General features: G+C 40.3%; 1 protein-coding gene across 14 annotated transcripts in view; it reads right to left on the reverse strand.

Moving 5' to 3' along the window:
- TULP3 (TUB like protein 3) overlaps positions 1-26,840 on the reverse strand; it is a 113,596-nt gene that overhangs the window by 9,002 nt on the left and 77,754 nt on the right. For 13 of the 14 annotated variants that reach the window (XR_010411629.1, XR_010411625.1, XR_010411627.1 and 10 more), the window contains 5 exons: positions 18,261-18,312; positions 8,062-8,221; positions 7,221-7,397; positions 1,168-1,295; positions 611-808 (listed from right to left, as the gene is read on the reverse strand). Coding sequence is in view for 8 of the 14 variants with exons in the window: in XM_045874056.3 (XP_045730012.1) it covers positions 611-808; positions 1,168-1,295; positions 7,221-7,397; positions 8,062-8,221; positions 18,261-18,312 (715 nt within the window). In the remaining 6 variants the exon portion in view is untranslated. Of the gene's footprint in view, positions 1-610; positions 809-1,167; positions 1,296-7,220; positions 7,398-8,061; positions 8,222-10,083; positions 10,347-18,260; positions 18,313-26,840 lie in introns of those variants that run through there. The other variant, XM_064591712.1, reaches the window with a different exon arrangement.

A 26,840-nucleotide genomic window follows, 5' to 3' on the forward strand; every position in this document is an offset into this window, starting at 1 on the left:
AGATAATATATACATGAAGCACTTAACATATGCCTGGTACATCATAAACAATAAATTAGCGGTTATAATAAGAATGGTATCAATCATCATCTCCTTTCTATGCTCTTAATATCATCCACTTAGACCCGGTAGCAAAACAAAATACAGTGTTCATTAGCAAGTATTAAATTGCCTCAAAGTTGTGTTTAAAGTAAATTAGAATTTCTAGAGTGAGAAATAAGACATTTCACTTGCATGTCTTTCTCTATTTCCAGTTCCCCTATTCCCTAAAACTTGCACAGTGTCATGTTCCACCATAATTAAAATAAAAACCAAAGAACACACAGTAACACCCTCCCTTCCACAAAAAAATAGGATAGAGGTGCAAATAATTACATTCAAATATTCTCTTCCATTTTCTTATATTCTGGATAAAACTCTTTTTCTTTGGGGTGGGGTAGATTTTACCTCTGAGACTCTGAGCTCCTTGAAGACAGAACACAGTAACTGGGAGTTGCTGACTTGGTCTGAAACCAGTGCTATTTTCCTATCCCAAGATCCTTCAACAATCTAGTCCCACAACATTCTCCCCCTCTAGCTCAAGATCTATCTTAAGAATCAATTCTCATACCTTCCGGTTTTCATCCTTTTCCAAGTGCATATAGTAAGTGGGGAAGAGACCCCGATCCATTCCTTTTTTATCCCTGGTTATCCGACACTTGACTGTAATCCCCCGAGGGGCAGGACTATATGCAAAGTCCTCTAAGTTCTCCACTTCTCCCAGCTGGTTATCCGTTTGTTGGGCTGCAGTACCGGAAGCTCCCGCATCCTGAAAGAACAGCCATGAGCAATAGGAGGTGGAATAGAAAACTTATTCTCTTCCAGAAACAACGGGCGAAATAAATCGTGATTTACCCCAATGTCTCTAGTCTTCTGACAAAATAAGGGGAAACTCTGCGAAGTTAAATAAGTATGTGAATATTGGGAGTAATGAAGGAGCGAAGTACAAAAGTGGGATATAACTTCACAAGAGCTGGCTTGAGACACAAGAAATTAGGGAGGTCATGAACTTCAAGTCTAAATTTGAGCTTCAATCTTTCGAAGGAACCCTCATTCAGTAATCGTGTTTAAATACTAGAGATACATTTGGGAAATAGTTCCCCAGGAAGAAGTTTCAGAACTACATACTGTGGTTGATTTCTGGCTGGATGCAGAATTGGGTCTCTCTGCCTCTGAATATGGTGAATGACATAATTTTTTCCCTTCTTCCTCTCCATCGGTCTCCTCTTCATCGAAGTTCAAACTACCTGAGATACCTGGCAGAAAGGAAGAACTGTCAAAAACTGCCAACACTGGTTTAATAAATAAATCGTCGAACCAAATATAATTTTAATTTTCTTGCTTAAAACATTCCAGCTCTTCTGATTAAAACATAGCTACTTCATCCAAATTTTGACAATTCTTTCTTCGTATTCTCACTCAGACCTATCCCTTCTTTTCCCTTTCCATAAAGGATTAATATCCAGAATAGATAAAGCACTCCTACAACACAGACTCAGCAACAACAACAAAACAAACAACAAAACAAATAGCCCTTTACCCAGAAATGGGTAAAGCACACGAATAGACATTTCTTCAAAGAAGATATATAAATGGCCAATAAGCACATGAAAAGATGCTCAACAGCACTCATCATTAGGGAAATGCCAATCAAAATCACAATGAGATACACTAAAAAGCTCTGGGATGTTTATTATAAAAAAAAACCCCAGAAAATAAGTATTGCCGAGGATGTGGAGAAATTGGAACCCTTGTGCATTGCTGGTGGCAGCGTAAAATGGTTCAGTCACTGTGGAAAACAGTATGGTGGTTCCCCATATATTCAAATACAGAATTACCACAGGATCCAGCAATTCCACTTCTGGGTATATACCAAGAGGATGGAAAGCACAGACTCAAACAAACTTGTACACCAATGTTCACAGCAGCAGTATTCACAATATCCAAAAGGTGAAAACAACCCAAATATCCATCAACTGATAAACAGATAAACAAATTATGGTATATACATACAATGGAATATTACTCAGCTTTAAAAAGGAATGGAATTCTGACACAGGCTACAACATGGGTGAACCTTGAAGGACCTTATGCTAAGTAAAATAAGCCAGTCACAAAAGAACAAGTATTTTTAAAAGTGCAAATGTATGATTCCACTTATGTGAGAAATCTAGAGTAGTCAAATGCACAGAGACAGAAATTTCATAGAATAGTGGTTACCAGGGAAACAGGGGACAGAAGAATGGGGAGTTATTACTTAGTGAGACAGAGTTTTATTATGGGAACATGAAAAAGTTCTGGAGATGGATTGTGGTGATAGTTGCATAACAACGTGAATGTACTTAGTGTCACTGAACTGTACACTTAAAAAAAACGGCTAAAATGGTAAATTTTATGTAATTGCCATTTTATTACTTGTTTTGTGGTTGTTCCTGAAGATTTTTCTCTAATCCTTTCTTGTCCTTCTCCCTTTCATGGTTTGCTGGTTTTCTTTAGTGATATATTTGGATTTCTTTCTCTATTCTTTGCATGTTTATTAGTGGTTTTTGATTTGTGGTTGCCATTAAGTTTGTATATAACATATAGCAATCTATATTAAGTTGGTGGTCATTTAAGTTTGAACCCATTCTTTACTTCTCTCCTCCCCAAATTTTAGGTATATGGTATCATATTTTACATCCTTTAATTTTGTAAGTTCTGATTTTTTACAGAAATGTTTTTTACTGCTTTTATGTTTCCTATCCTCATACTGTCATTTTTGGTCTTTCCTTTCCACTCAAGAGTCCCCTTTAGGGGTGCCTGGGTGGCTCAGTCTGTTAAGCCTCTGCCTTCAGCTCAGGTCATGATCCCAGGGTCCTGGGATTGAGCCCCTCATCGGGCTCCCTGCTCAGTGGAGAGCCTGCTTCTCCCTCTTCCTCTGCTGCTCCCCCTGCTTGTGCTCTCCTTTCTCTCTCTCTGTTAAATAAATAAATAAAATCTTAAAAAAAAAAAAAAAAGAGTCCCCTTTAATATTTCTTGCAGGGCTGATTTAGTGGTTACAAACTCCTTTAGTTTTTGTTTATCTGGGAAACTCTTTATCTCTCCTTCTATTCTGAAAGATAGCCTTGCTAGATAGAGTATTCTTGGCTGCAGGTTTTTCCCACTCAGCACTTGGAATGTATCATGCCATTCTTTTCTGGCTTGGAAAGTTTTTGCTGAAAAATCCGCTGAATATCCTTATGGGGTTTCCTTTGTACGTAATTGTTTTCTTTTTACCTTGCTGCTCCTTTTATTTATTTGAGAGAGAGAGAGCAAGTGAGAGAGTGAGCATACAGGGAGGAGGGGCAGAGGGAGAGGGAGTGACTCAAGCTGACTCCACACTGAGTACAGAGCCTGATGCAGGGATCAACCTCACGACCCCGAGATCATGACCTCAGCCAAAACCAAGAGTCAGCCACTCAACTGACTACACCACCCAGGTGCCCCTGCCTTGATGCTTTTAATATTTTTTCTTAATCACTATCTCTCTGGGAAATGCTCCAAGATGAACAAATAACTTCCCCGCTGTGTGCCCTGGGCACTCTTCAGATCACTGTTTCCACTCTGTACGTCCACAGGTTGTTTGCTGCCTTTCCTCCAAGAGCAGCACAGTGCCCTCCAGGCTCTCCCTGAACCAAGCCCACTGACCTTTAGGACTCTAGGCTTTAAGCCTTGCTGGTTGCAAGAACTCAGGAAATTCAGCCTCTCTTGCTTTCCAAGCCAACTGCTATGGGGATTTGTTTTCCCCCTGAGCTTCCCTGTGTGTTAGTCTGTCTCTTGCCCTTCTCCATGACTACAGCTCCCTCCCCACCACAGCAGCCACGATCCATTTCTCTCCCAAACCATGTTTCCACACTTCCTGCCTTCTTCAGCTGTGGCCTCTTCTCTACCTTTAGTTGTGGAGTATGTTCTGCCAGTCTTCAGATCAATTTCTGGGGTATTCAGGATGATTTAATAGTCATCTAGTTGTATTCGTGGGGCGAGGTGAACCCAGGGACCTCCTACTCTGCTTCCATCTTCCCCTCCCACACCCACTGTTCACTTTAAATGGGTGAAGAGTATGGTATGTTAATTACATCTCAATAAAGCTATTATAAAAAAATTCTTTGGTTTGTGAAGGACATGTTTTCTAAAATGTTAACCTTTTCTTCTTTTGTAGCAAAAAGGCATAAAACCTCACAATCATGGATATTTTCACTTAGTACTATGCTACAAGTGCCATTTTTATACCAAGAACTCAGCTTATGTGAATATATGTCTTAAGATGGAGATCAAAGATTTCTCCCAAACTTGTAGAAAAAACAAACCGGACCCATTTAAGGGACATAATCTGCCAACTGACACATCGTAGATCTTATGAAAGTGCTTAATGGGTCTTATGGTCAAGATGCAACTTGTTGGGTGCCTGGGTGGTTCAGCTGGTTAAGCAACTGCCTTCAGCTCAGGTCATGATCCTGGAGTCCCAGGATCGAGTCCCGCATCAGGCTCCCGGCTCAGCGGGGAGTCTGCTTCTCCCTCTGACACTCTCCCTTCTCATGCTTTCTCTCTCTCTCTCTCAAGTAAATAAATAAAATCTTAAAAAACAAAAAAAGATGCAACTTGTTGAGTTGTAAAAAGGCCTTAATCCATGCGGTACTGAAAGGCCAGTTCTTAGGAAAAAAACATAGCAGTCACTTCATAGGCAAAAGGGGACAACTCGGTATTTACAGTAAGGGATATAGAACTAGACTAAGAATCAGAAAAACTAGGTCTGCCACTATTCAGCTAGATGACTTGGGGTAACTTAGCTTCTGGTTAAACGAAGGTTGTATTTGCTCTGACTCCTCCACATCACTCACTTTCTTTTGTCAAAACAACAGTGGTAGTAAAATAATAGGGAAGTGCCACAATCATATTCCTATTACAGACAGGGAAACAAAGGCAGAGGAGAGTGAAGCTGTGCTCCCCCTTTCCCAGCCAGATGTGGCAGAGTTGAGATTCAGAAACCAACAGGACCCCGCGTTTCAGAGCTGTGCTCTGAGTCCACTCACCATGGCCGCTCCCACACCCTGCGCTCCCGCCATCTGTCCTGGTTCTCACAACATAGCACGACTTTTTACCCAGTGCCTTTGCACATGTTCTTTCTTCCGCCCAAGTTTGTCACCTTACCCGCAGTGTGACCAAGGACGAATTACTTAGCCTGAGAGGCTACATATAATTACATATGTAATACATATAATTTTCTTATATATAAAATGGAGAGACTAATATGTATGAACTCCTCAAAGTACTGTTATAAATATTAAAGTTTATTTATTTTTTTTAGTAATCTCTACACCCAATGTGGGGCTTGAACTCACGACCCCTAGATCAAGAGTCAAACGGTCTTCCAACTGAGCCAGCCAGGCACCCCTATACATTTTAAATTAATTGAGATAATGTATATCAAGTGCCTGACATATAAGAGACATTCAAAATATCAGTCTACAGCTGCTTTGACAGATGCACCAATACACAGGAGGTCGTGCATCCTTCCTGGCTCAGCTTAATCACTCTCTTTTGATGCCTTTCTTGTCCCTTCTCATTGCCCCAGCAATGTAATTCTATTTCTCCCTGGTTTTTACTCTTGCATATACCACATTATAACTCTAGGTCAGCCACCAGGCGAACCATCTCCTCCCTAAGTTTTCCTGCTTCCATACTTGCTCCCGCCAACCTCCAATTAATTCTTTATGGTGCAGGGTAATTTTTCTTAGTTTTCCCATTAAGCCCAAATCAGATGATAATATTCCTCAGATTAAATTCCCTCATAGGTTCCAGTTACTCTTCAAATAAAGTCCAAATTCCTAACATGGCCTGTACTGGCCTACATAATCAGAGCCCACTTACCCATCCAGGCTCACTCCTCTAGTACCCTCTTCCCACCTTAGCCGCTCATACCGTGTGCTCTAGCCATTCTGAACTGGCCAGCCCCTCCTCCTGTATCAGGCTGTAGCTTAGACATCACTTTCTCTGGAAAGCTTTCCAAACCGTCAGCTCTGGGTTAGGTACCCCTCTCGATGCTCTCCTGGCTATTTAAGTACATGATGCCTCAATTAGAATAAACACTTCAGGAGGGCAGGACCCTTGTTTACTGCTGTAGCCTACATGCCTGTAACAATGCCTAGTATATTAGTAGATACTCAATACATATTTTGTAAATGAATGAATATGTGAATTTGTTTGAATGTACCTCTGTTCTACCATTCTGTGGTAGACTCTCCTGATTCACACATCCCAGGCCCTACAATGCCTACCTATTATTAAGTAGGCACCCAGTAAATATTTATTCATGACCGGGTTTCAGTCTTCTCATCTGAAAAGGGGACGCTTAATTTCTTCCTAGATCTAGAAAATCATTTTTCTAAGAAGGAAAGATAACTACAAGAGATCTCTGAAATGTACAGGAATAACTGTGGAAGTGATAACTCCAACTGGCAGAAAGTAGGCTCTAGTGAGAAAAGTATTATTAGCTTAAGAATATTTTGATCCAATTTGTGTTTCTCTTCAGCCACTACTTATCTTTCCCCTTATCACTAGATCAATAAAAACTGTGAAATGGAGGCTGAGTAGGGGTGTTGAGTGGCAACTTTGTCAAAAGAAAGGAGTGGGAACTAAAAATAAAATGTCAGGGCGCCTGGGTGGCTCAGTTGGTTAAGCAACTGCCTTCGGCTCAGGTCATGGTCCTGGAGTCCCGGGATCGAGTCCCGCATCGGGCTCCCTGCTCGGCAGGGAGTCTGCTTCTCCCTCTGACCCTCTTCCCTCTCATGCTCTCTGTCTCTCATTCTCTCTGTCTCAAATAAATAAATAAAATCTTTAAAAAAATAATAATAATAAAAAAATAAAAAAAATAAAAATAAAATGTCAAAAAGAAATAGCCACATATAGTAGCTGATGCTGCTGATAATTTATATGTAATTATCTTATTTTTCTCAGGTAATAGGGTAAATACTACCATGGCTGATAATAGTCAATTCTCAGATGTCAAAGATACCTAATACTGTCACCTCTGTAAAGCCATAAGCCATATTCCAAGCAGTTTTGAATCATCTAGATAGTTAACCGACAATGAAAGAAAGGAAAGGAAAAGATTATTATATGTGGCTAAGATGATTAACTGCCTTACAATCATTACCAATCCTCACCATGTTTTTGGAGAATCTCCTGGAGATCTGGCTTGGACACAGTCTCCAAAGTGCTTTCCCCATCAACACTTCCTTCTGTATCCTCTTCTGTAGCAGAAGCGCCTACTGAGAGAACATGAAGTTTGGTTTCCAAATCTTGAGCATCTGGCTTCAAGAAGGCCGCTGGACCATCAATGCCTACGGTCCAAAAGAGAGGAAAAAGAGGAAAGTATTATCTGTTATTTGGCAGGGTGGTTTTGGTGTATGTGATCAGAATTAAGAACCACCAAAGCATTTCACTTCTCATTCCTTAACATCCACGTGGACGTTTGTTAGTAGAGTAACTCAGACTGGTGTTGATTTTATTAACATGTTCTGACTGTTACTAAATAAAATGTACTTGATGTCATGCTTCAGAAACTAAAGAATGAGACTGTGAAAACAAAGTAGGTCCGCCAAAGTTCAGATCCTGTCCAAGTCAACAGCGTACCACCTCACGTGGTCCATTGAGTCCTATCTTTTGGAAGAATGGGTGCTCTCTACCACTCCCGGCGTCACAGTTAACTTCACCATGATGTGACAATCAAGACTGTAAGTTCCTCAAATAGGCCATTCTGGACTAATTCATTTGGCAATGAAAACAATAGCTCTAGGATGGACACAAACTTCAAGGTATCTTCCACTAATTAAACCACTGCTTTTATTTTAATTCAAAGACCCAGAACGTGATTATGAAAATTTATGAAGGTACCTAGTAACAATGCTAATATTGTCCCTCTGGTCCATCTGAGAATCTTTCTGCCTTCTCCTAGGTTTATGAAAACTGTACCCTAGTGGGAAGAGATGCTGCCTAAACACACACCTTGTAGGATGACATCGTTCTGCGGGGTATGAGCTTCCACCAATGGAGTTTGCTCCTCGCTACCTCTTGGCTTTGATCGACGTACCCTTGCTTCTGGATTTGGCTGTACCATGAGTGGCTCAAGGCGTTTTTTTCTCTGCTTCTTCTCCAGCAGTGCTCTCTAGGGAAAAAAAAAATGTGATAGTATAGCCAGGAGAGTTATGACAAGACCTAGCTGCTTTGAACATTTAGTTTTTCACTAATCCTCACAAACCTCTTGTAAACTAGTTTATCCTGCTTGAGACATGGGAAAATTGAGGCACAGAGAGGGACAAGGATTCACTCATTTCATTTAATAAATATTTACCAAACACCTTTAAAGATCTATTTAAAATGATACAAATGCATTTCTAGCCAAGCTGAGGCCATGACCCAGTTTATCTAAAATATTTATAGTAGGGCACCTGGGTGGCTCAGTTGGTTGAGCCAACTGCCTTCAGCTTGGGTCATGATCCTGGAGTACCACATCGGGCTCCCTGCTCAGCGGGGAGTCTGCTTCTCCCTCTGACCCTCCCCCCACTCATGTTCTTTTTTTCTCATTCTTTCTCTCAAATAAATAAATAAAATCTTAAAAATAAAACAAAGTATTTATAGTAATTATATTATTAACCAAGCATGGTCACAAGTTTAAAATATATGAACAGTTATGCATAGGGGAAAAGATGAAGAAACACAGTAATGGTGATTACTTTGGGTGGCAGAATATGGATTTTTCTCCCTTTTTCTAGTTTTCTATATTTTTTCTAAACTTTCTTAATTTTATAATTGAAAGAAAAAATAAAACTTATTATCCTCTAAACCTCAAATTATTTTCCTATTTCAATCAGCTATAGAGCAGTAAGTTTTGCTTTCTTGCTCATTTTTACATAGTTAGAAATCAAACAAATCTGGGCCAAGGGAAAAAATTACAGTTGGAACATTCCAAATAGTAAGCAATCAAAGCTGTGGCTAAAAGTGACATAGAGAATATGGTAGCAAGGAAAATCAGGAAAAAAAGCATGAGAGACTATGAGCAAAAAATCCAACAAGATGAAAAGGAAGGTACTAGAACATATATTATTTTTAAGCTTTGGCAAATAAGAGTTCATAATACCTGGAAATTAATTATGGATCTGATTATTTATTTTGACAGAGAGAGACACAGCGAGAGAGGGAACACAAGCAGGGGGAGTGGGAGAGGGAGAAGCAGGCTTCCCGCGGAGCAGGGAGCCCGATGCGGGGCTCGATCCCAGGACCCCGGGATCATGACCTGAGCCGAAGGCAGACACTTAACAACTGAGCCACCCAGGCGCCCCTAAGCCATGATTCTAAAGCAAAGATATTATAACCTACTTTAGTGTTTCTTAGGCAAAAAGCTATTTTTTTTTTCATTGATACTGCTTTTAAAAAGTGCTACTAGAAAGAAGAGTAACTCCAAGGGGTGAGACTATCAGTAGGAAAGGAAATATGTTTTTCCACAATGAGGCTGATGAAAGCTTGTGGTTAAATTCAGAGAACACAGAAGAAACAGAACTAATCTTTGCCCAACCTTGTGAATAAGAAAAAAGACTAGGGAGCTAAGATAATGTGCCCAAATGGACTATCCTGTCAAGAAAGAATAAAGGTCAGAGCAAGCTAGGAAGGAATAATTGAAGTTTCTGAGATTATTTTGAAACTAATGAATTAATATGAATAGGTGGACCTTAATGTAAAAGGAACACAAAATATATAATTGGCTATGATGAGCTTTTCCCCACAGAACTTGCTGATATGGTTCTTCTAGCAACTGTGAAGTCTCACATAGGGGATATGCTGAAGAGATGGGAAATATGAAACATAGAGACATGAGAAACTGCCACATCTGCTCTATGTGGCCAGTTATCTAGCCTCATATAGTCTCATAACTGGCAACAACCAAGGAAGCAAAAACACAGGCCACAGCTAATCCTTTTGTTAACATATGTAAAGAACAATGTCCTATGGAAAAGGGGACATATGGGGTACCTGGGTGGCACAGTTAAGTGCCTGACTCTTGATTTTGGCTCAGGTCATGATGTCAGGCTCATGAGATGGAGCTGCACATCAGGCTTCACGCTCGGGTTGCGGGGGGGGGGGTCTGCTTAAGATTCTCTCTCTCACGGGCGCCTGGGTGGCTCAGTTGGTTAAGCGACTGCCTTCGGCTCAGGTCATGATCCTGGAGTCCCGGGATCGAGTCCTGCATCGGGCTCCCTGCTCGGCAGGGAGTCTGCTTCTCCCTCTGACCCTCCTCCCTCTCATGCTCTCTGTCTCAAATAAATAAATAAAATCTTAAAAAAAAAAAAAATTCTCTCTCTCCCTCTGCCCCTCCCCCTACTCATACTTTCTCCCTCCCTCCCTCTCAGAAAGAAAGAAAAAAGGAAAGAAAGAAAGAAAGAAAGAAAGAAAGAAAGAAAGAAAGAAAGAAAGAAGAAAGAAAGAGAGAAAGAAAGAAAGAAATTAAGACATATAAGAAAAAAGGAAAGAAAAGAAAAGGGGTATTGGTCCAGAAAAGGGGAGCCAAAGAACAAGAATTTGGCAGAGTTTATCCAACCTGTCCAAAAACAGAGAAATGCTGAATCTAGTAGCCCAGAGTATTCTATTTACTGGGAGAGCTTATTCTCTTTGTGGACAGGAAACTATGTAAGACATATAGTTTTGGCCTTGATGAAATGTCCCTCGGGACTACTAATTTCATTTCCTGATTCCCTGCTTACCAATCAGCCTTCTAATTGTCAATTAACTTCTTAGGTATCATATTTCCGGGAACAGGGAATCATGACCAGCAGAGATGAATGTATACTGGAAAAGCTGGAGTTCTCATTGTAAATTAATAAATTAGTGTCCAGTTTCATGACTGACCGTTGTGAGTTTGTGCCAAAGAACCTGGTTACATTTAGGTTCACTGACAAAACCAAGTTTTTAGACCTGTAAAGGGCAGACTAGACTCTCAGCCACAGTGATCCTGTGAATGTACCTGGTGAAGCCTTTCTCTATCAATTTCAACACCAGTCAAACTCATTTAGATCAACAACTTGAGGGAAAACAACAAACAAACAACTGTAGATTTGAGCTGTGAACTCCAGGGCTACAGCTACTATATTACAGCACTAAATATATCCCACAATTGTCCAAGTTTGTAAACAAGAACACAGTCATAAAATATCTACCAAATTGCCATCTTGGTGAAAAGTGTCACCTGATTTAGCATTCTAATCATCCTCACATAGTTTGGAGGAGGGAGAAGGTAGGTGTTAATTGAGCTTCAATAAAACAATGTCAATTCATATTTCATTTATGGTTTACCGTCCCTAAAATGCTGTAATATAGCATATTACACAATAAAGTGCTGTAATATAGTAGCTGTAGCCCTGGAGTTCACAGCTCAAATCTACAGTTGTTTGTTTGTTGTTTTCCCTCAAGTTGTTGATCTAAATGAGTTTGACTGGTGTTGAAATTGATAGAGAAAGGCTTCACCAGGTACATTCACAGGATCACTGTGGCTGAGAGTCTAGTCTGCCCTGTCAAGGAGGCTGCATAAACAACGTTAAAGGATGGGCAAGTCAGGAAGAGAGCCGCAGGTGACGGTTTGATGCCCTAAATGCAATCAAAATATGTTGCTTTCAGGACTGTTTTTAAGTGTCACATAAGTCTTTAAGTTTCACAATTCCCTCGGAAACTGAACAATAACTCAAAGAATCCCATCTTCTCCAGAATGTGGTGGACATCCTATTATCATTCCCTGGGAGCAAAATGAATGGTAATTCCAAAATAAGTGAGGAAATAAAGGAGATTGGGGGGGGGGCAGGGATTCTGACAAAGGGTTTCATTTTATAAAATAATAAAGCTCAGGCAAGCCTCAAATTAATGAGAGCCTGACATCACTGATTCTCAGTTTTCCACAAAGACTCCCTAGAGCTGGTGGGCTGGTTACAGTTTGACGTTCCTGGGATAGACTGGCTGACCATAAGGTACAACCAGCAAGATCAGAATGGCTGCCTGAGATCTAATAGTTTGGCTAAAAATAATCTTCCTGGTATACAAAGTGAGATCATAAGAAGATAAGGCTAAAATTTTAAAATCACACTTCTTAAAATATCAGTTTAGTACACCAGTGACCACCTCTCTTAGAATGATAGGTACAAATAGATGGGCAACCTGACCCAAAAGGACTATCTTGTATTTTAATCCATTGTCCACCAGATGGCATAAATGTTCTCCACCTAATGTGCATCTGCGTCCACATCACTGTTGGAGTCTAAAAATCTTTACGACCTGTAGCCAGCTAAGCTGTTCACATATCCTGAAAAAAGAGTACCCTAATGAAACCAGTAAAAATAAAAGCAAAATATACCCAGTGAGAAAGAGTATCTTTTCAATAAATGGTGCTGGGACAACTGAATATCCACATGCAAAAGAATGAAGTTGGAACCTCATCTCACACCATATATAAAAATTAACTCAGAGCAAATCATAGGAAGTGTAAGACTCTTAGAAGAAAACACAGGAGCAAGTCTTTATAACTTTAGGCAGGCGTGGTTTCTTAGATATAACACCAAAAGTGCAAGAGACAAAAGAAAAAATAAATCAAAACTCTATGCTGAAAATGATACCATCAAGAAAGTAAAAAGACAACCCATAGAATTGAAGAAAATATTTACAAATAATATTTCTTTTCTTTTTTCTTTTTAAAGATTTTATTTATTTGACAGAAAGAGACACAGAGAGAGAGGGAACACAAGTAAAGGGAGTGGGAGAGGGAGAAGCAGGCTTCCCTCTGAGCAGGGAGCCCGATGCGGGGCTTGATCCCAGGACCCTGGGATCACGACCTGAGCCAAAGGCAGACGCTTAACGACTGAGCCACCCAGGCGCCCCTACAAATAATATTTCTGATAAGGAACCTGGATCTAGGCTATATAAAGAACTCTTACAATTTAACAACGAAAAGACAATACCTCAATTTAAAAATGGGTTTTTGGGGTGCCTGGGTGGCTCAGTCGTTAAGCATCTGCCTTCGGCTCAGGTCATGATCCCAGGGTCCTGGGATCAAGCCCCGCATGGGGCTCCTCGCTCTGCGGGAGGCCTGCTTCCCCCTCTCCCACTCGCCCTGCTTGTGTTCCCTCTCTCGCTGTATCTATCTCTGTCAAATGAATAAATTTAAAAATCTTTAAAAAAATAAAATAAAAATAAAAAAATAATAAAAATCGGTTTTCTCCATTTCTCCATGCCTCCAAAGAGAACATACAAAGAGCCACTAAATACATTTTAATGCTCCACATCATTAGTCATTAGGGAAATGCAAATCAAGACTACAGTGAGATACCACTTTATACCCAATAAAATAGCTATAATCAAAGACAGACAATAATAATAAGTGTTGACAAGGATGTGGAGAAACAAGGCCCCAGAGAGAGTTGGTAGGAATGTGTACAATGGTTCAATGATGTTGGAAAACTGTCTGGCAGCTCCTTAACATGTGAAACAGAGAGTTACCATATGACCCAGGAACTCCACTCCTACCACCCGAGGTATATTAGGTATGCCTTGGGATACCCATACTTAGATACATCAGCCAAGAGAAATGAAAGCATGTCTGCACAGAAACTTGTACACAGATATTCAAAGCAGCATTACCAGTAATAGCCAAAGAGTGAAAACAACTCCAATGTCAGTCAACTGATGAATGGATAAACAAAATATGGTGTAGCCACAACTAGGAATGTTATTCAACAATAAAAAGGTCTGAAGCACTGATAGAGGCAACAACCCGGATGAAACCTCTTCCTAAGTCAGAGAAGCCAGACACAAATGACCACGTATTATATGATTCCACTCGATACAAGCTCTAAAAATCATTTGTGCACTTTAACTGGGTGTATATTTACAGTATATGAATTAGATCTCAATAAAGCTGTTCAAAAATCTATACAGGACAAAAATAGCCATGTATAAATTATCTGTAAACCTAGGATTTTTAAACATTAAATCCTAAGATTATACTATCATGGGAAAAAAGACAAATATGAAAGAAACTAACCTACTCAGTACTACTGAAACCTGGACAATGAAAGAAAGAGTTAAGGGAAATGGTCTGTGAGGAAGTAAGGTAAGATAAAACTTAAAACAAGAGTTACCTCGTGTGTCTAATATCATCCAAGGCAGGGAGTGGCCAGGCCAGATACTCACCTATCTCATTCCGTTGGCAGGTGTATCCCTTTAGTAGAGATGAATTAATTATACGATCACACATGATATTTATCATAAATATCATTTTACAAACTCCACTTGCTCTGATTTCAAACTCACCAGGCCACTTCTCTAATTGTAAACTTCCCACAGACTTATCTGATAGGATTGTGATGATCAGCCGATTCTGGTATATAGTTCATTAGAAATTAGTAAATTAATCCCCTGGTTTAGATTCATCACTAATGATATTGGTTAGTATGAACCAATCCTCATGAGACTTATGAACTTTGGTTGCTTTTAGCAAACTATTTCTCAGCCTACAAAGTTCATGACCAATGACTCTCAACCATGGGGACATTCCCAAAACAGGACTCCTAAGAGATTAATGCACTGTATACTTCAGGCAGAGGTGGGGAAAGTAAGGTTCCCTAGCCTCTCCCATCTCCACTGACAATCACTGCTAGATTAAGCCACTGTCATGGATATGGGAGTGCATGGTCTTGGGTAGGTTGGCATGCCCTGGACTGAGAGCCTTCCACCAAGATCCTACCAGCCTCTGAGGCCCAGACTGAGCAACAACCTAGCCTTCCTCAGTGCACCTCCATCTCAGCTCTAACTTCCATACTTTCAGATCTCCACATTCTATTATGTTATCCAATCTGACCTCACTTTACAGATGAAATAGTGGGACCCAGAGAGTTTAAGAATCTTACCTAAAATCACCCAGCTAATTAATGGCAGAGTAAGAATCCGAACCAGAGTCTTCAGATTCCCAGCCCAATGCTTTATTCATTCTGTAGCGCTGCCTTTGTTTCAGGCCATTTGAATGCTCAGCTTGCATTTGTGGAAATTCCCTTACCCCCTGCTGAGCAACCTCCTTCTTATGCTGGAGGCAGTGCTTCAGGCCCTTACGGTATTCTCACAGGCTATTTAACACCCTCATTTATAAGTCAGGTCCCAAGATTTTTTTGAATTTTAAAAAAATCCTATAAAATTTCACATCTTTATATTCATTGACTATCTCTGCAAGAATACATTAGAAGTCAGTGACAGAATCCAGGGGCGCCTGGGTGGCTCAGTCAGTTAAGTGTCTGACTCTTGATTTCAGCTCAGGGCATGATCTCAGGGTCATGGGATCCAGTCCCGTGTGGGGCTTCCTGATCAGCCAGAAGTCTGCTTCTCCCTCTGCCTGGCGCTCCCCCCCACTTGTGCTCTCTCTCTTGCTCTCTCTCTGACAAATAAATAAATAAAATTAAAAAAAAAAAAAAAGTCTGTGACAGTCTCCGGTAAAGAACTAAAAGCCAACTAGAGGAAGAGACACTTTCCATGAAATACCTTTTCAGTATTATTGGAATCCTTACCATATTCTTTTATTGCCCATATAAAAACATAATTTTTAAAAAAGCCATGCCATGAAAAGGCCTACAAAATCCCAACATGTATACCATATACCTATCACACACAGCATTCTCATTGAAAAGAATAAACATTACCAAATATCTGAGCCACCTTTATTTTTTTCCAGTGTTAGAAAGGATTGCTTATTTCACACCCTTCACCTGACAACTTTACAGATAATGTGAGCAGAATGCTAGGTGGTTCCCTGCTTAGAGGCAGCCCATCTGACGGAGAAGAATGCTGAGACAGCCACCTATAACTGCTTAGAAGTTTGTTGCCATTTTCCTGCAAGGTTGTGAAAAACTAGATTTGCTTAAAATGTCCCTCAGTCTCTTTATAAAGATTTTATTTATTTATTTTTAGAGAGAGAGAGTGCAGTGGGGGAGGGGCAGAGGGAGAAGGAGAGAGAGAATCTCAAGCAGTCTGCTGAGCACTGGCTCCAAGCGGAGCTCAATCACACAACCTTGAGATCACGATCTGAACTGAAATCAAGAGTTGGATGCTCAAGCGACTGAGCCACCCAGGTGCCCCTCCCTCAGTCTCTTTAAAGGAAGCCAGGTGAAGGGAGCCTACAGCTGCTATATTAACCTCCCCAGTGGTTTCAAGGAAGTCTATCTATAAAAAGCCCTAATGGGCGCCTGGGTGGCTCAGTCGGTTAAGCGTCTGCCTTCAGCTCAGGTCATGATCCCAGGGTCCTGGGATCGAGTCCCGCATCGGGCTCCCTGCTCAGCGGGGAGTCTGCTTCTCCCTCTGCCTGCCGCTCCCCCTGCTTGTGCTCTCTCTGTGTCAAATAAATAAATATTAAAAAAAAAAAAAAGCCCTACTGCCAGGCTCCCCCAGGACAGGTCACCCACGCCAGGGTCTCCAGCCTTTGGAGCCCAAGCACCCTGGGGAACCCTAAGCCCGTAAGTAGATTTCACCGACACTCGCCAAGATGCGTGGAGGGTGGGCTCTGTACACCGGCTATGCGGGCATTCCCGCGGGGGCCCACGGACAGGCAAGCTCTGTCCTGTGTGTGTCATCTGGACGCAGGGAGAGCCCGGGGCGGCTGGGGCCCAGAGGGCTGGGCCCACGGGTCCCTGTCCACAGTGGCCAGCCCTCTGGGGCCCTCACGGGGGGGGGGGGGGGGGGGAGAAGCTGTGAGGGTCATGTGCCCAGCCAGGTGGCTCCAGACGGCTCTGGACTGGCTGTGGCCACTGATACTGTTATTTAGACCCTTAAGCCACACCTAGGCGTCTGGAGCTGGGCGTCTGGAGCCACACCTAGGCGGCTGCTCCTCTCTGCACACACATGAGGCGGGCCAGGGGCCTGAGGAGGACGATGGAGGCTATCACAGCCACCTAGAAGCCAGAGGTCTCCTATGGTGGCAAAGACTTGCATACAGGGATCCCCGAAGACCACTGGGCAACGCTCCCCTTCCAGGCGCAGTTGAGGAGGCGGGAGCCCACCAGCTGGTGACTTGAGGGGCAGTGGAACGCAATGACAGCCCATTAGCAACATCGCCATGAAAGACCTCCAAGGTGCCATGCGGGGGTGGCCATACATGAGCACGAGCACCAGAGCCTTCCCGGGGCGGGCATGGCATTCCAACCCGCCAGGGCCTCACCCTACAGAGGGTGGCCCTGCACATCCCTGCATGCCACGCAACGACCTCTTTCCCAGTTTTTAAGGATTCCACCTTTCAAGCAAATTATTACACTAGAAGTCCCATTATTCATTCCAACATTAGACAAAACTTTAGAGGTATGTCTAGGCACTTACAGAGTCTAGACACTTTGTTAATGATCCTACATAGGTAGACTCAAGCTATAGGACGTCCTGAATTAAAAAACATGCATATGAAACTGCACAAAAGAAAGCAATAGATGTTGGGTATAGGTTCTAAACTGACTAACAATGATGATCATAGCAAATAACGATGTACAACTGTTCATTTATTTCTTCCTTCATTCAAATATTTAGGGAAGGATTAGTATGTGCCCAGCCCTTGCTAGGAACTTCTGATATAATGGTCATCACAAGTAGACTTGGCTCCTGTGCTCATGGTGCTTAGCCTAGTGGAGGAAACAAACACAAAACAAATCACTGAAAAACAGAATTAATATGTAGCTGAAAATTAGGACCCAATGTTGTGAAGAAAATTGTGCTATAAGCAGTTGAGGCTTTAAGCAGCCCAGCAGCATGTTCAGATCTGCATTTTAGAATAAGAAAAAAATCTTGTACTTAAATGAAATTACAGTGCAGGGAGGTATGTAAGGCAGCAGGACCAAATTACTACATAGAAATACAATGTTAACATTCTTCTAATTCTTAGGAAAGGTGCCAAGGAATTTTCAGTGATTAGAAATCCAAGGCCAGTTTTATGGCTGTGCTCCTGGAAGCACTTTGGTCTTGCAGAGCCCAGGGCCTTGGTTCAGCCAATACTACCTCCAGACACTGCTTAGTAACATCAAAGTCTTTTGCTTTCCTGCCTTTTTTCCAGGACCCTGCCGAGATGTCACAGTCAAAACTATCAGCATCATGGTCAGTATAGCTGTCCACTTACTTCAAAACAGGAGGGAGACTCCTGATTTACTCACCTGATTATCAAGCTTCAGCTGTCGAAGCTTCATGGTCTCATCTTCAAAGGCACTGTTTAAAAAAAAAAAAAACGAAAAAGAAAAAAGCATGTAAAGAGAAAATTCTGTTACAACTATATCAATTTCATCTTTTCCATATATCTACTCCTTTGGGCTGTTTGGAACCAATGGAAAGCATCCGTGTCTAGATGTTACCCACATCTGCAGGAGGACTTGCCATCCTTAATGCCACACTTATTCTACAGAGGACCTCAGGAGACTGAAATACCCAAAGAGTAGAAAATGATGTAGTATGGCACGAGAGTGGCTCAGTCAGTTAAGAGTCTGACTCCTGATTTCGGCTCAGGTCGTGATCTCAGGTTTGTGAGATCAAGCCCCACATGGGCATAGAGCCTGCTCAAGATTATCTCTCTCCCTATCCCCCTGCCCTACCCCCCTCAAATAAATAAATAAATCTTAAAAAAAAAAAAAAAAGATGTAGAACACAGACCCTCACGCATGCAGGGATTTTTTTTTTTAAACCGTATGTTGAGTACTTACTATAGGCCAGGCACAGTGAAGTACCTTACATGCACTATTTTATTAATTCCTCAAAACAACACTCTGAATTAGGTACTATTATTTTTCACACTTTGAAGCTGGACAAACAGACTTGGAGGTCCACGCATAAGGTTAAGCAGCAGAAACAGACCGTAATCCAGGTCTTTTTCCAGAGTCTAAATTCCACCTAAAATTCAAATACATTTGTCTTCTTTTTTGGAGATAGTTCTAGGAAAGAGAGAATGAGACTATAAAGGGGCTCAGGGCAGGCTGCTCCCAGATATGTCAAAGTGGCACACTGATAATTCTCAAGTAAAGTTTACTCGAGAAACAGTCAATGCAGGCACATTCTGACACTCCTCTTTGTCCCCCTGAAAGCAGGAAATAAATTTCCCATGTGAAAGGTGCCCTCCCTGTACCAGGAGGTAAAGAAACATCCTTATCACCAGAGACAGAATTCAAAGCCTAGAAGTCAGTGTACACAAACTCTGTTTAATTTCATCACTAATTAGTACCCAGGACTAAGTTTCTTTGTCTTTTCAGTTCTTCACAAATTTATTGTTTCTTTTTCTAAAAGGTATATAAACCACCTGCTTTGGTTATTTCTCAGGCCCATATCTACAAGACCTCCATACATGCAAAATTAAAATTCTTTTTCTCCTGTTAATGTCTTGTCAATTTAATTATTAGACCAGTCAAAAGAACCAAGATGGGCAGGGTAAAAATCTCCCCCACCCCCACAGCTGTGTATGGTGTCTTTTTTTTTTTTTTTTAAGATTTTATTTATTTATTTGACAGAGAGAGACACAGTGAGAGATTGAACACAAGCAGAGGGAGTGGGAGAGGGAGAAGAAGGCTTCCCATGGAGGAGGGAGCCCGATGCGGGGCTCGATCCCAGGACTCTGGGATCATGACCCGAGCCGAAGGCAGATGCCTAGCGACTGAGCCACCCAGGCGCCCCTGTGTATGGTATCTTGCTACAGCCCACTGATTTCCTTAAGATCTAGGCAAGTCATTTAACTTATTTTCCAAGTTTGCCATTAATAACACATGGTGCCAGTCATGCAAGGACACTCTAAGTATGGATGAACAGACAAGACTTAACACCACTAGGAGACAGATTTGTTTGGTGGAAGAAAACAACGACAAAAATGGAATCAAATTACTGTCTCCAAATCCTTTTGAACTTTTCAAAAACTCTCTCAGAAGCTGTTTCTATTTTTGAAAATTTTCTAATTTAAGATTTTATTTTGTGACTCAGCGTTCTTGGAAAGAGTAGAGTATGAAACAAGGCAGAAATGGTTCTCAATTATTATTATTATTGTATTATAAATTTTTACTGGGAACCTTCTGTCAGAAAAACTATAAATACAAGGTCCTATTTAAGAAGACAAATTCCATGGCTACAAAAGGAAGCATGGCTTTTCTTGCATTTGAGGTAAAAATACCAAAGCATCTATCCATGGCTTAATGGTTTACCACTACCTTCACGTATTTTAGAAGGTGTTATGCATTTTAACAATGCATAGCAACTTGGAATTTACATACTATCTCCAAGGCTCCTCCTGCCTACTAACCTGTAAGCACATTTAATAATCCCTTAGATATACAGATGACATTCTGGTTCTCTGACAGTTCCCCTTTATTAATTTCCTTATAAACCATATGCTTAAAAAAAAAAAAAGCTGGGTATTCAAAATAAGTCATCTCCTTTTCCCAGTTCAAAAGAGGGACAAATGGGGGCGCCTAGGTGGCTCAGTCGTTAAGCGTCTGCCTTGGGCTCAGGTCATGATCCCAGGATCCTGGGATCGAGCCCCGCATCGGGCTCCCTGCTCCGCGGGAAGCCTGCTTCTCCCTCTCCCACTCCCCCTGCTTGTGTTCCCTCTCTTGCTGTGTCTCTCTCTGTCAAATAAATACATAAAATATTTTTTAAAAAAGATTTTATTTATTCATTTGACAGAGAGAGAGAGAGCATGAGTTGGTGGGGGGAGAGGCAGATTCCCCACTGAGCCGGGAGCCCAATGTGGGGCTCAATCCCAGGACCTGGAGATCATGACCTGAGCCAAAGGCAGACGCTTAACCAGTTGAGGCACCCAGGCGCCCCTCAGCTCAGGTGTTGATCTCAGGGTCGTGAATTTCAGTCCTGTATTGGGTTTGCTCTGGGTGTGGAACCTACTTTATAAAAAAAAAAGAGGGACAAATAAACAAATAAAAATGTCATATATGATATATACAGGCCTTGATTTCGTGGGCCCCTAACATTTCTCCTAGATATGTTCCTGTTTTCCTTAGTGTTTTTAACCCTAATTCACATATTTTAAAATCTTAGCTTTATGAATATAGTGCTAGAATGTTATTAGTATTCAGTGGATATTAGTATAAATTTGAAAAAATTCTACATAAAACAGCTAAGATGCGGCACCTGGGTGACTCAGTTGGTTAAACGTTGGACTCTTGGTTTCGGCTCAGGTCAAGATCTCATGGGTCGTGAGAGCCCGTGAGCCTGTGTGGAGCTCTGCACTCAGCAGGGAATCTGCTTGAAGATTCTCTCTCTCTCCCCCTTTGCCCCTCCCCCCATAGTCTCTCTCTAAAATAAATAAATCTTTTTCTTTTTAAAGAAAATGATTAAGACAAAAAATTATGAATATAAATATATATAGGGTAACATGGTATAAAATGCACTGTTATGTACTAGTATTTTCAACAGCTACTATGAATCTTGTTTTTCCTCTACCTCACTCTGCTCTCAACACTAAACCAGAACTGCAAAATCCCCTGGCATGTAAAAGAAATCATCTTATCCCACCCCCTCACCCCATCCCTCCACACACACACACACACACACACACACACACAATGCTAAAACCTCCTCAATCATGGTAAATTCTGACACACAACTAAAGTCCTCAAACATTTCTCTTAAGGCCTCTAATAGTGAGGAAACCAGCTGTATCTTCAATTCCTATCTTGACACCACTTAATTCCTTCCATCAAGCCTAGGCAAGCTGAACAATTTAAATAAACAGGTTTTGTTTTGACCTGAACCAAAGAGGCACTAAGAAGATGCTATATAATTGTAACATTTAGATACTTCCTATACATCAAAAGCTATACTTTCTTTGAGCTCTAGTTTTAAATTATAATTTAGCAGAAATAACAGATATTTTATATACTTATATTAATCTGAACTAGAATTTCTAGTCTAACCTGGAATATGATCTTATAAAATTTGCATTTTTTTCCTTTAATTTTCTCTACTTCCTTTCAAATGAAGTTGTTTAATAGCAAGCCTGACCAAGGCCGGTTAGTAAAGCAACACAAAACAGAAAGAATTCCTACAGAGTAAAAGAAATGGAATTACTGTATTTCCTCCCATTTTTCTCATGGAAAATTTCCTATTTACTTGATACAAACAGGGAAAATCCTAAACATACATTTTAGAAAAACCAATCCAACATTCGAGGGTGGCATATATTTATGCCCATAGAACACGATTCTCTTGAAGTACTCTCCATTATATATATGTGCATCATATATATGTATCATATAGCATAATATATATTTACCATGTATAATGCAATGCTCATCATGATAAGTATAGTCACCATATCTCTCACCATAGAACATTATTACATTTTCGACTATATTCTCTATGCTATACTTTTTATCCTCGTGACTTATTTTATAACAAGATGTTTGTATCTGTTAATGCTCTTCACCTATTCACCCTATTATTTCTTTTTTTTTTTTTTAAAGATTTTATTTATTTTTTAGAGAGCGAGAGAGAAACAGCATGAGAGGGGCAAGGGTCAGAGGGAGAAGCAGGCTCCCCGCTGAGCCGGGAGCCCGATGTGGGACTCGATCCCAGGACACTGGGATCATGACCTGAGCCGAAGGCAGACGCCTAACCATCTGAGCCACCCAGGCGCCCCACCCTATTATTTCTTTAATTGAAAGGATTTTTGAGATAATATTGTGTTACAACAAGATTGTTGGTGCCATACACTTTTTGTACAATTTTTTCTTTCTAGTGTTTTTCTTCATCGATTATAAAAACAATGCATACCCATTTTATAAATTTTGAAAAAAATTATAAAGAAAATGAAAGTCTCTTTATAATCCTACCATCTTGAGATATAATCCCTGCTAACAAGGAAACAAACACCTTTAAGAAAATTTCTATACATTTTTATATATTTGAAATAATATTTATGATTTTGTACCATTTTAACTCAAGATTATATCATAAGCATCTTTTATGTTATTATATAGGTTTTTGAAATATAATATTAAATGGCTATATAATAGTCTATCACATGGACTTTCCATAAATTTTTTTCTTCTTTTTTTTATTATGGTAAAGACATGTACCATAAAATGGAACATTTTAACCATTTTTAAGTGGACAGTTCAGTAGTGTTGAGTACATTTACATTGTTGTTTGCATACAAATTTTTATAGCATCATTATTCACAAGAGCCCAAAAGTAGAAACCTCTCAAGTGTCCATCAACTAATGAACAAGTAAACAAAATCTGGTTTATCTATATAATGAAGTATTATTCAGCCATAAAAAGGAGTAGGTACTGAAACATGGGAGAACCTAGAAAACATTATGCTACATGAAAGAAGCCAATCAACAAAAGACCACACATATTGTATGATTCTGGTCTTTTTAAAGATTTTATTTATTTATTTCACAGAGAAGGAGATTTAAGAGAGAGAGAATGAGCAGGGGGAGGGGCAGACAGAGGGTAGAGGGAGAAACAGGCTTCCTGCAGAGCAAGGAGCCTGATGCAGGGCTCGATCCCAGCACCCTGGGACCATGACCTGAGCCAAAGGCAGACGCTTAACCAACAGAGCCACCCAGATGCCCCTATATGATTCCGTTTTTATGAAGTGTCCAGAATAGGCAAATTTATAAAGGCAGAAAATAAATTAGTGATTGCTTAGGGTCTTGGAGGGATGAAAGTTGGGGGATGATAGCTAAAGGGCATGGGATAGCTTTTTGAAGTGATGAAAATGTCCTAAAATTAACTGTGGTGATGGCTGCACACTTTAGTGAATATACTAATAACCAGTGAAGTGTGTATACTTTAAAGGGGCGTATTGTATGGTATATGAATTACATTTCAATAAAGCTGTTATTATAAAAAAATCCATGAGTCTATACTAATTCTAAATAAACAAATGGTATAACAAAGATCTTTGTTACAGAATGCCAACTAATAAACATAGAATGAATAATAGAAGTAGAATATCATGACTTTATAACCACCATATTAATAATTGACTCTTGCAAGAAACATTGATGGATCCTATAACCACTGAGTGAAGCAGGATATTCAACACAATCTCAAGTATCTCCCCCACAAATTATATTAATTACAAAGAGGAAAAGGTAATATTACAATGAGGAAATCTGGCAGACATCACCTTAACCAAATGAAGGGATACAACAACTATGATGGGACAGACTGACATATGGTATTCCCTGATGTGATGTACTGAAAAGAGTACAATATAATGTAGGCAACATTCCTGCCAACAATGTTTATCTTAAATCTATTCAAGAGGAAACAAACCAAATGGAGGGAAATTCTGCAAGACAACTCTCATGATTCTTCAAAAACATCAAGAGAGATGAAAAAAATAGTTCTAGGTTAGAATGGAGGAGATTTAAGAGATTTCTGGCAAGAAAATATAACACAGGGTCACCTGGGTGGTTCAGTTGGTTAAGCATCTGCCTTCGGCTCAGGTCATGATACCAGGGTCCTGGGATCGAGCCCCGCATCGGGCTACCTGCTTGGCCAGATGCCCCACGTTGGTGGTATTCTTGCCAAAAATGCACAGCCTTAATTTAATCATAGCAAACAGCAGAGGAACCCAAACTGAGAAACACACTAACAAAATAAATGGCCAGTACTCTTCAAAAGGGTGAAGATCAAAAGGGATGAAGGGGAGTGGGAGGTCCGGCTCCCAGTTAGGGGATGGAATAAGTCACGGGGATGAAAGGTACAGCATAGGGAATGTAGTCAATGGTACTGTAACAGCCTTGTATGGTGACAGATGGGAGCTATGCTTGTGGTGAGCAGAGCACAGAGTTGTTGAATCACTATACTGTACACCTGAAACTAATGGAACACTGTGTGTCAACTATACTTTGATTTTTAAAAAAGCCTCAGGATCAAGAAAGGCAAAGAAAGACTGAGATGCTACCTAGGTTGGAGAAGGTTGGAGAAGACTAAAGAAACATGACAACTAAGTAGACTACGGGATCCTGGATTTGGATCCCAAACTATTAAGAGACATTAGCGGGAAAACTGGCAAAACTCCAAAAAGACCTGTGGATTAGTTAATGGTACTGAATCAGTATTAATGTCCTGGTTTTGGTAACTTACTATATGGTTAAGTAAGATACTAACATTAGGGGAAACTTGGTCAAGGAATTCTCTTATCTTTTTACAACTTTTTTGTACATCTAATTTAAAAGATTATTTAATGTGAGATAATAAAAAACGTTAATAAGCAGTGACTCTAGGTAAAAGGCATAGGTTATCAATTTACTTTTCTTGCTAGATTTCAGCATATTAAAATTTTTTCAAAATAAGAAACTAGAGGGAAAAAACAAGAAAACATTTTGTGTAATGCACATTTCAGGGTACACTTAAAAATCCACATGCCCTTTAATCTAGCACCTAATTTACACACACAGTATTTCTAAGGAATGGAGATGGTATGGAACAATAACGAAATTTACCCAAGACAAATCTGAGACACTTAGAGCCTACTTTAAAACGTTACTCACTGAATTGCTAGTCTAGAGCTGGACCCAACAGACCATGTTGCCAAATAGTTTGAAGCATTTAATAACGTATCAACGACCTACAAGATTCTAGGATCACTCTACACTTTTAACATTCCTATCAAGTTCTCTCAGCACGCAAAAAAAAAAAAAAAAAAAAAAAGGAATAAATTTTTCAAACACAAAGTCCATTGCTGCTATCCAGTCAGGGAAGGCTTCTTGCTGCCTCCTACATGGTGCCAGATAATCAGGATGCTGTAATCAGCACTTAGCTGCAATTTGGCCAGTGATGCAGGAGGCTAAACAGGCTCCTTCTGTGGTACTGGAGAGAGTAAACAACACCCTTGCCAGAAACGCAGCAGGCTAAGACTTGCAAAACTGAAGGCTGTGAGCAGTCCGTGGCTTTTCTCATAGTAACTTGAGTGAGCACTTCCTTTGCTGATTATAATATTGCTTCATAATATCACAAATGATACTTTTTAGTCTCAGGAATTAGTTAAGAAAGGAGAAGGAAAGGCTTACCCTACTTTATTTTAATAAATGCAATAAATGCCAATGTGGATTGAGAAAGGGGACAACTTAGAAGGCAATTCATATTTATTTTAGTTAGAGGCATTCATAATTGTAAATCTTTAGTCATTAGCTGCCTGTATGGAGTTACAATAAAAACAATTTATGAAAATCTGGTTCAACTCTATCAGGAACAAATGTACTATGTGTGCTAAGGAATTATTAAAAAGGTGATATTACAGGGGCTCCTGGGTGGCTTAGTCGGTAAGTGTCTGCCTTCGGCTCAGGCCATGATCCCGGGGTCCTGGGATCGAGCCCCACATCGGGCTCCCTGCTCGGCGGGAAGCCTGCTTCTCCCTCTCCCACTCCCCCTGCTTGTGTTCCCTCTCTCGCTGTGCCTCTCTCTCTGTCAAATAAATAAATAAAACCTTTAAAAAAAAAAAGTGATATTACAGGAAAGATGAAGGAAAAAAGGTTTAGTAACTGAAGACAAGTAATTACATAAAGCAATGTAATTTTTAAATTCTTAAATCTAGTCAGTTATTCATACTTAATCAAAGATTTGACTCCCACTTCTGGGAGAAAAACTGTAGGCTTGATTATGCCTTTTACTTAAACATACATACTTCATAAAAAAAAAACCTTTTAGTGAGACTCCATCAAGGTAAAAAGTTTCTGCACAGCAGAGGAAACAATAAACAGAATGAAAAGGTAACCTATTGAATG

Source organism: Mirounga angustirostris, unplaced genomic scaffold (genome assembly GCF_029215605.1).
Source record: "Mirounga angustirostris isolate CCGP_5_RB_7025 unplaced genomic scaffold, mMirAng1.0.hap1 SCAF_5, whole genome shotgun sequence".
NCBI classification, from domain to species: Eukaryota; Metazoa; Chordata; class Mammalia; order Carnivora; family Phocidae; genus Mirounga; species Mirounga angustirostris.